Below are 10,396 nucleotides of genomic sequence, written 5' to 3' on the forward strand. Positions count from 1 at the left end.
AATCGGACTCCCGCGCGGTCGTCCGATTTTGTTATCACTCTTATGATAACAGACCGATTTGGACTCCACTCAGTCCTGTTACCATTACTAAGTATGTCAAGCAGTGTCTCAACTAGAATTCTCTCTATAAAGCCCGGCCGAAAGGAAACTAAGACCTTTGGAGCTACTTCAAAGTTGAATACTGAACTGTAAATATTTCGGAAACGATAATAAAATTTCGGACAGTTTTATTTTCAGGAACTTTTTTGTCCGAATTTTAAAATCGTCCGAATTTTATTTCCAAGTAATGTAGTACACTTAAAGTTTAATAAAGCAAACAATAACTGGCTCTTATTTTGAGATTAAGCTCTTTTCTGAATTCTTGTGTGGGCCTTGTCTAGGCCATCAAAAATTGCAAAGCCGACTGTATTTCAAGTCGTCTTGCGGGGTATTGGGAAAAGTTTTCAATCAGCAATAACCGCGCCTCGGATGAACCTCACAGGCTACGGTAATGCCACTGCGCAAAGCTAACTAGTATTGACAAGGATACACTTCTATTCAAAGACCTCGTTTCCTTCCATGTGGGATGTGATAAACATTTCAATCCTACTCTTGGCCAGCGCGCATGTCTATCACCATTTTCCTTCTTCTTTATAGGGAAGATATTTGTTTACAAACATTTTATTTATGTTAAAGTCTCTGGTGGACAATCAAACATAGTTTAAGACTACGCTGGCTTAGGATTTAACGAAAGCAACTAAGAAAGTTATAATTCGCGACCCAACGTTTCAATCCTAGGTTAGTGCCTTCATCAGGGTTGAACTAAAGTTGTTACGCGAGTCCCTTTTACATGCTGACTGATAACGGCCTTTTGTTCTGACAAGGTGTAAATAGACGCCAGGTAAAAGACCGGCATCGTCACGGTAAGGAGCGAGAGCAGAGTCAATGTGCCAAGCTTCCAGACAAAGGCACTGATGATAACGCCGGTTAGTGGTACCGATTGTCAGTGGTTAGTTTGGCGAGCGTTTTCCGACATAGCGGAGTTTCTTTTTTGCAAAGGAAAACCGGTTTTTGGTGCTCTTTAGAGCGTCTACCAAATTAACTCCACCCAATTAACTCTGGCGATTGCAGCTTGCAATGTGTCTTAATGTAAAGAAAGATTTTACGGATTATGCGCCAGGAAGAGCTATCTGCTTTGTGTACTTGGATGAAGAACTTACAGACAAATGTGGCCGCGACAGATAATTTTTCTGAGTGTTTTAAGACGTAATTCAGACAAATTACGTCTCCGGATGGCTGTAAGTGTCAGTAGAAAGTCGGGCAAGGTAATTCGTGAAGACGAACTATCTGCTTTTGTACATCACGAGTAACGAACTGGGGCTTGGTGCGTCTGACTGTTCATTCCGCAGAAGCCGCGATAATCCGCCTGGACAGATCATGCTACTCTCATGATGACAATTAGTCGCAATTAGCCTTTCTCGAGGCTTTCTACATCAAGAACCTAGCTTTAATGAGGAGACCAAAGCCTCTAGAGAGTTACATCTTTTCTCTGATATGTTTGATTACATCATGTTATGTCATTGCTTGTGTATACGCCTAATTAGCCTTGATATATAAGCTTTCGAGGGGTCTTTCGACTTGTTTTAAACTATATGGCTATGACTCTGAAATAGAGCCGAAATAATGCAAAAACCTTTCTGCATTGTAATAAACCAAAACTTGGTTTTCAATGATGATAACAATCCTCGGACTAGTCTTGTTTTCGTTTATATTCAAAACTGTCTGATGGTGCTGGATCTCTCTATATGACCACCGTAGCCAGTTCTGGAAGCTGAAACATCGAGCGATAACCCGCTTTCGAATTCTGACGATGGACTAATGCTCGCACATCAGCATTTCCAATTTCGTTCAGGAGAAACTTTACTCTTGTCAAGCTCAAATTGATAGTCAGGTTAGTGTTTCACTTGCTAGGCTGATGCCAAGCATAACGAATAATTTGTTTAGAAACAAAGAACTGGTCACGTCAAAATACGAACGGTAGAGCGAATACGTTTTGGTGTTGAGCTATCTCTGTAAAATTGCTTCGTAGACCTGTTCAAAGATGAGAGCTTGGGGTGTATCTATGTCTTGGAAAAAACGTTCCATTGAAAATAGTGGTGATGTCCCTGATCAACCTACCACTGAGTTTGTATGAATTTAAAATTCAATCGAAAATGTCCCCATTTTTCCTTTGAGAAGATGGACTAAATAAAAAACCAAAATCGATCAGAAGGGCTTAAGCTTGTTCGCCAGAAGAAAGAGAAACGAGGTATTCGGCACGGGACCACGGCATTTGCCGGCAATTTTCAGTTGATGGTTCACATTGTCGGGAAACTTTCGCAAGAAATGTTTCATACCACATGCACTCTCAAAGTTCAGGAATTTTGGGTCGAATGGAAACCGCCCCATTTTTAAGCGCAACGCATTCAAGGTACACGCATGCGCGGTTTCTCTTTGTTAAGCCAATTTGCGACATTTTGCAAGACGGCACAAAGAAAAATCACAGTCTGAGGAAAATTCCCACCAAAGATACTTAAACCAAATGTGATTCAATTTGAGGTTACCACTTTAAAGATTTCGCGCTAAACGCCACTCACACACTTTTGAATCACGGGAGTTCCCACAAGGGAGCGGAGCGACCGCTCGTTCTTCATCTATGGCGGCACGATTAAAGGTAATTATTGGTCACGTTCTTTTAAATTTCTCCAGTCAGGCGAACATGCCCCAGTGGGGCAAGTTCGCCGCCAAATATTAAATCTGAATCTGAAACTCAGCTAGCCTCATTTCCAAGCGCTTGATCCTTCTAAACAGGTTCCTCTCAATATATGTCGACATATTTAATATGGCCACGACTACTGTGTTCCCTGCTCAAGTTATCCTTGCCTGAAAGCGGCAATGAATAAGGTAAAAGACAACTTCAACTTCTTTATTTTCTTTTCCATCATTTAAATTTATTACTATTTGTTACGATTCTTATTCGGCCTAAAAGATAGACACTGTAACAACTTCAGTGAGAAGATCCGGCATTCCGAACGCCAATGGGGAAATTTTTTGGGTGCTCGTAAACACTCGCACAACACTTGCATTGGACGGTACATTCCGGAGGCCGACGGGGAAATTTTTTGGGTGCTCGTAGACACTCGCACAACACTTGCATTGGACAGTAAATATCGGAAAAAATCGGTTCAGCCACATTCCATTACAAGGCACTTCTACACGCGTCGTTCGACGTTGATAAGAGTAATTTTGGCGGCGAAAATTGCTATTCTGCACCCTTTCAATCCTTGTGTTTGTATTTCTGTTTTGCGCACCTGGGTAATATTTAAGCCCTTTTTACGGCGCTTGGAGGTATATTTCGCCGAATCTTGTGGTGTCAGAATCTTGTGGTTAAAGATATAGCGAGCTTAAGAGGCACGATGCTTCTGCTACAGTCTAAAGATTGGATTCTTGAGTTAGTTGTAAATCCTTTAGCATCATGTATTCGTTTCTCCTTGTTCTTGTAGAATGGCCGTAAGTTTGGCCAAGTTATGATCTATTGCCTTGTCCAAAAAGTCGAGCCAGGTGGAGTCCGACACGAGCGTAAAATGGGAGTTCCTGCAAAACAAGGGCGGAGTATAATTATAAAAAAAACTGAAATGCTTTAATATAAAAGGTTTTTTGAAAACAAAAACAACAGCGAGCGTTGGCGCGTAAATAAATCCATTGAAATATCATTTTTTCGCGTCGATAAACATACCTTGCTTTATTCAGCATCTCTTTTAGCTGATGAGCTAGCTTGGACGCCTACAGTGCATTAAAAAGTGAACAGCGTAAGTAACTCGACAGAGATTTACAAACACCTCAATAATATTAGAAGCTACACAGGAAGCAAAATGGACTCACAGACTCAGAAACATTTTGATGGTTCATCGGACAGTAAAGACTCATAACTACATCGTCAACACTGCAAAGATGAGAGAAAATGCATTATCACTGAAAAACCGTACAGTTGAGCTTAATACCATTAATACACCAGGCATGAATGGCCGCCTTCCCAACGTAAAACGTTGAGGATCTCACTGCTAGTGTGTACGGCGAAAATGTTGTGTTACATTTCAAGAAGCCATCTAGACGGGTAGGCAACAGCTTCAGAATGTGTCAGAAATTTTAACAGTGTTTGAACTGATGGAAATCAGATGGCAAATAATTTTCTTAATATATGAATAGCAGAGTAAAGATGCAAGACAAAAGATTGCTTTGACAAAATTTGAGGAATGTGGCTGTGCTAGAAAGCGCCCAGTCGTGTTGTTAATTTTACAAACATTTGTCTTTAATTTTTTTCTCCGCGAACTTCTAAGCCGAGTTCGCACCACTAGCCCTCGCGGAAAAAAATCGAAGACAAATGTATGGAAAATTAAAAACGCGACAGGAAGCTACACCACTTCATCAATGTCAATGTAATTCTTTGTCTAGTATCTTAACTTTGCTATTCATAAATTTTACAGAATTCGACTATAAAGAAAATTATTTGCAATCGAACTCTGTAATTTCTGAGCGCGTTGCCTACCCATCAACAAGGCCTCCAGTTTCTTTGACAACCCATATCAAGCGCGCGAGATAAGTGTGTTTCGTTATTCTCGAAGACGACTTAGCTTGCATTTCAAACTGCAGGTAAGTAAAAGCCTCGATATCAGAATGCACACTTTCTTGTTTAGTTCATGAAAGCGTGATATCCATTTTACTTTTCTTTCAGCGCATCTCGTTTCTGACTAACAAATAATTCATTCTTGTCACATGGCATTCTCACCTTGGGCTCGTTCTGCAGACTTCGTCTGCCATTTGATCTAGTTGCTGGATATTTTCTACTGATGTCACTTGACCAGAAGTTCGGATTGCACCGGAAATTTTCTTCACACACGATCGACATGCCTGAAAATAAACGTCAGCAATTCTGAAGCAAGCAACATTTTACGGACAAGGACTAGAAGGATAGTAGAAAAGGCAAATGAGCAAAGGCAGGAGAGAATGAACAAGAGAACAAACGAAGGAACGGGAAATAAACGATCTGATCTAAATGAACGAAGGGACATAATAATTATTAATAAATGGGTCAATATATTACGAAAGTGGTTCTGAATATATATACCAGCAAAAATGCAGAATAAAACTGATCGACTGATCAATCAATCAATCAATCAAGCAAGCAAGCAAGCGAGCGATCGATCGATCGATCAATCAATCAGTCAGATCAATTAATTGATCAGACAGTCCATCCTTCTGTCTGTTCATCCGTCCATCTGTTTGTCCGTCTGTCCACCTGTCTGGTAAGTCTATCCTTGGGTTTGTTGGTTGGTTGGTTCATCAGAAGAATCTCAACCTTCAGCACTCACTTTTACCAGTCCTACACAGGGCGCGACTAACAGTTTGTCTTCACTTGACCAGCCCTGTTTACTTGACTCTCTATCATCATCATCATTATCACCTTGACATCCATTACATTTTTGTGCCTGCAATGACCAAGAAGACTAACTCTACCACTGGAAATTATTCAACAAAGTTCTTGTTCAATCCTTTAAATGTTACATTGATTTCCCTACCATTCAACCAAGCAAAATCTAAAGTAAGATTAAGATGGCATATGCCTTCTGTGAAATAATAAAATTCCATCATATGCAAAGAATCCAACTGTGACACTTCCTAGCCACATGCCATTCCATTCACCCTTCAAGCAGTGCTCTAAGAAAAACTAGAGAGCTCACATTCAACATGTACTGTGCTTAAACCAACTCTACCCAGAATCTGAATTAGCCAACCATGTTGTTATAGCAGTCCTGCAGTTAGCGATCAGATTAATTTTTAATATCTAACACTTTATTCTCCCCTGGTATCATTTTGAGATTTTTTACCCCTTAATGGTGTTTGCTTCTATGGTAAATCGTGGAAGATACAGGTGGTAAAAATGGGAGTGATTTTTACTATGTATTTATTGGAGCGGTCTGGGTTCAAGCCCTGGCTGGGCACATTGTGTTGTGTTCTTGGGCAAGACACTTTACTCTCACAGTGCCTCTCTCCACCTAGGTGTATAAATAGGTACCAGCGAGCTTAATACTGGGGGTAACCCTGTGATGGACCAGCGTCCCATGCGTGCTACCAAAACTGGGATAAGCTCTGGCCTGATTGGCCACTTAGCTCGTATGCAGCCTTTTTATTAAACTGAAGGCTTAAAGAACAAAGACCAAGGTGTGCTTACCTCATCAAGCTCAGTGAGTGCATCTTTGATCAGCTCTGAGCTAGACTGTAACACTGCTAACACTGCTTGTGTATTATCTAGAATTAATAATCATATGGTTAACCCATCTTCAACCAAAAGTCATCCCTGTTTTCCCTGATGCCATGTCTTGAAACAGGTTCATAACAGGTGGGGGGTGGGGGGAAGGACACTGAGAGAAATCTTTTGGCAAATTGTCACCAAGAAATTTGCAAGGTTATGGTTTTCTCAGTGAAAATGAATGAAAATTATTGTGACAAAATCTGTGAATGGAAGAAGGGAGGTTGGAGGTGTTATTGTGTTTGCTGTGTTCTAAACATTTTCAAACAAAGGAATTTCTCTGAAACGTCCCAAAACCAAAAGTTGTTCTCGGTTTCTGTTTCGGCAATTTTGGCTTGCCTTCATCAGGAATTGAGAAAAATATAAGGTCAAATGATGGAATGATGTTTTTTTTTTTGTTCTCTTTAACAAGTTCTCAGATTGTTTTGAAATATTTCATTTCTTTGTGGTAAGAGGACGCTAGCCATATACCCTTACCTTTTGGAAGATGCTGGAAACTGTCACAGTGTTCCCACAAAGTTCCTGTTGACTGCGTCTTCGCATTTGCAACACTACAACAAAATGAGATAATTTAAAATATTGAAAATAAATCGCAAAAATTTATCAATCAATATTCCTCCTGACAAAGGAGAAATATATTTCTTTCTTCAAATAGAGAGCTCAATATCCTGAATCTAACTCAAATCAATCCAAAAGTCAAAATACCAGTCAGACAAAGCAGAATGTAATGTGGAAAGTGAACTAATCAACATGACATGAGAATGGGACAAAGAAAAAATCTGAGTCCCCGACAGGAATCAAATCCATGACCTCCCAAACATGGGGTGGGCGCTCTATCCACTGAGCTACGAGAACTCATGGAGAGCAAGGTCATTTAACTGAGTTCATATGTGAGAGGCATCCTGCATACTGCTAGGATCAGCACTGTCGAAGTCATTGTGAGTGTGATAAATGAATAAGATGGTGAATTTTAAGCTCGGTAATGAAATGTGAAAAGTGAACTAAACAACATAACACGACCGTGGGACAAAGAAAAAATCTGAGTCCCCTACATAAGATAATAAGATACATAACACATAAGATAAAACCAATAATAAATTATTAGTCTCTTTATTGTTTCTACCCACTCACAAAAGCAAAAACATTGCAAGGCATGCTAGTCTTTTATACCTGCCAACCCTTGTTAAGTCATAGACCTGAGATCTCTATCCTGGGAGCCTCAGATTTTCCAAAGAAGAAACAACCATATCCAAATATGTCCAAAGATTTTCAAGAATGTTCCAATGATTTTTTCAGATGTTTTACACATTTCCTGGACTCAGAATCAGGATGTTTTTCTTCAAACATTATGCTGTGCCAGGGAAAGTGTATCATCATTTACATGGACTTTTCCTTGGTTTGGGTTTACATAATTTTTTTCAAACATGTGTCAGTAAGGCTTTTATTAATAGCTCAACTATTCCGCTAGGCTTGATAAATTGCAGGAGTGAGAGTTGGCAGGCACACCATTCTACAGTTAGTTCTTCATCACAGCCTTGAGCAAAATTTTCCTGGCACGTCCAGCCTTATCATTGAGTCAATAACATCCTCTATTATCCTAAATAGCAGAACACCTTCTTCACCTTGAACAGCCTTCCTTGATAAATGAAGAGGCAAGAACTTGGCAGTCATCAACCACAGTGAGAACTGATTCTTGAAGTTTCTTGTGAAGATTTTTACCTAAACACAACAATCACTACATTTCAAGCCATCATAACAGTTGCTGTCAGTTATCGTCCCTAAAATATCCATACCCTTGTCATGAAAGGTTCTCTGAGAACTTATAATCTTGCAAGGGAGGCCAATGCTTCAAAGGTCTGTTGCAAAATAGCCGAATCAAGCAAAATCTTCTGCAATTTTGTGTAACCTGAATATGTTATTAATAGGCCTGATTATTACTGCAGTAACATGCTTCTTCACATCGGATGTAATTTTGCTACAGTATATACATGTTGTTGCAACTTTTGAACTTCACGAGAGGACACCACATCTTCAACTTGCCTTGTGACAGAGGCAAAGAACGAAATATTGTCAACATGGCTATTACTGACGTCTCAAATCCGGTCAGCAGACACTGCAATTCCTGCAAAAAGAAAAAGAAGGAGAATGGTAAGTAGTCGCATGCAAAACAATGTCTCTCTTTGCTCAATCAAGTTCTATATTTCCCACTTTATAGACATCTGAGGCTGAACCTGAAAAATTTCATGCTTATGGACGTGTACATGTAGCTGACTGTTGAGATACAGGTTCCTTAAGGTTCTGGTAAGGAAATTAGGCATTGTCCATCATCGGAATTTCAAACCTTTTGATGTCATAATTTTGGAAGGTCCACATGTTGCTGTTGGAATTTCTGGATGATTCATGTCATTTGACATCATTTCATCTACCTTCCTGTCTGCCCTTTATTGCTGTGTTTTTGTTGGAATTTTACCCTAACAGGGCCACTATAATCAAAGAGACACTATAATTTGTGATCCCATCTCTCTAGAGCTATACATGTACATCAAAGGACCCTTAAGCAAGGGAATGAGAAGAGTTACTCCGGCACAAAAATGTCTTTCTCTCTCTCAGGCTTAAAACTTACCAAGTGTGATTTAAATGCATGAAGTTACCATGAAAACTCAATAATTCATTGTTTGAGTCAAGTTACATAGCAGGTAAGAAACATTCACCAGAATTCACTGTGCTCATCAAAAAAATAGTTTAACTTACATCCACAGATGGAGCTGGAGGCTTAGAAAAGGAGACTGTTAGTTTGGTGGCTTCTTTAGAAACTGCCCTGAATGTCATCCCTAAAGGAAATTGCAAGACTTATTCAATTACCAGTAACTTAAAGGCTATGAATTTACAACAAAAATTTATGCAAGAGTGTTTAAAATTACTTCAGATTCACTACGCAAAAAAGTTTTTTCGTAAACCCTGTTGAAAGAGAGGTCTCTTTGAGATATTCCAGCTAAATCTATTTATAATTCTCACACTTTCAGGCTTTGCGCCAATTGTTTTAACACTTACATGTAGCATTTTTCTACTTATTATAAATTCTACTTCCAACATTTTATACATTAATCGACTGAAGATGACATGAGAATCCATAAAAACATGTCTTTGAAGCTTAAAAGTTTTGTTGTTTTCTTTAAATTCCACCTAAATTATAATGAGTTAAGCCATAGAGAGGAAAGGGAAATAGTGGTCTCACTTGACAGGGCTGTCTTAAGGGCCATACCCCCCAACCTGACACTTCTAATGGCTGAGTATGCTTAATGACCTCTTGATTTTATTAGTAAAATTGCCTGTTGTTGATACAGTTTACTAATAAAGTAGCAAGTTTGTTATGGGTGTAAAGATCAAAGCAACAGCAGGTGACTCAAAACTTAATGACAGTCCTAGTTGACATGTGATGGCAGCAATAAATGACAACAAGAACAGTGATCATAATAACAATGATGATAACGATGATGATGATGATGATAATGATGATGATAATGATGATGATGATGATGATGATGATAATGATGATGACAAGGACAAAGATGATAATGATGAACCCCGCCACCACCATGAACAATATAATATTCAACAAAACTTAAGAATTTATGAGATCAAACATCCACAAATATGGTCAAATATACTACCTAATTTCATCCAAAAATCCTCCAAAGAAAAACTCAACTCCAAGTCCTCCATCACTTGTCCCAAGCTTCCCTCTGTGTTAGTGTACAAAAACAAAACTTAAGTTTCTTTGGAGGTCTGCCTCCGGACCTTTTCACAACTATTACATGCTAAGCTGATGTCAATCGATGATACTCCTGCAAGTATTGATAACGATGCGATTAGCTAAAAAAACATTAGCGAACCTTTGATTTTCTCTGCACACAGATCAAGAGTGTCTATGAGAGACTGCAAAACTTCCTCTGTACTGGTAGCCGCCATCTTGGAACTTCGATGACTGCCGGTCAAACGCGAACTTCAACGAAGACTTCCGACAATATGCCGAGAATGTTGCCACGTGACTTTACTTTTAAAACATGGCCG

General features: G+C 39.3%; 1 protein-coding gene and 1 non-coding gene across 2 annotated transcripts; both read right to left on the reverse strand.

Annotated features, from left to right (window-relative positions):
- Window positions 1–370: 370 nt before the first annotated feature.
- LOC145466857 (U4 spliceosomal RNA) lies at window positions 371–508 on the reverse strand. The gene has a single exon (XR_014041988.1). It is a non-coding gene; the product is annotated as a U4 spliceosomal RNA (small nuclear RNA).
- Window positions 509–2,009: 1,501 nt separating this feature from the next.
- On the reverse strand, window positions 2,010–10,364 carry LOC145465813 (cyclin-D1-binding protein 1 homolog). The gene is made up of 12 exons (XM_081449572.1): window positions 10,219–10,364; window positions 9,997–10,068; window positions 9,077–9,156; window positions 8,366–8,447; window positions 7,948–8,044; window positions 6,803–6,876; window positions 6,248–6,324; window positions 5,388–5,504; window positions 4,805–4,926; window positions 3,901–3,961; window positions 3,755–3,801; window positions 2,010–3,612 (listed from the first exon to the last, which is right to left on the reverse strand). The coding sequence occupies exons 1-12, from the start codon at window positions 10,292–10,294 to the stop codon at window positions 3,492–3,494; spliced, it is 1,026 nt and encodes a 341-aa protein (XP_081305698.1). The 5' UTR covers window positions 10,295–10,364; the 3' UTR covers window positions 2,010–3,491.
- Between the last annotated feature and the right edge of the window lie 32 nt (window positions 10,365–10,396).

This window comes from Orbicella franksi, chromosome 13 (genome assembly GCF_964199315.1).
Source record: "Orbicella franksi chromosome 13, jaOrbFran1.1, whole genome shotgun sequence".
NCBI classification, from domain to species: Eukaryota; Metazoa; Cnidaria; class Anthozoa; order Scleractinia; family Merulinidae; genus Orbicella; species Orbicella franksi.

Excerpts from the sequence above, each read along its gene's own strand:
- LOC145465813 (XM_081449572.1), bottom strand. The coding sequence starts at position 10,294 with ATGGCGGCTACCAGTACAGAGGAAGTTTTGCAGTCTCTCATAGACACT. Across the intron at positions 9,157-9,996 it reads GGATTTTTGGATGAAATTAG|GGATGACATTCAGGGCAGTT; the intron begins GTAGTATATTTG and ends AATTTCCTTTAG. Across the intron at positions 3,962-4,804 it reads GTCTGCAGAACGAGCCCAAG|TGTTGACGATGTAGTTATGA; the intron begins GTGAGAATGCCA and ends TCATCTTTGCAG.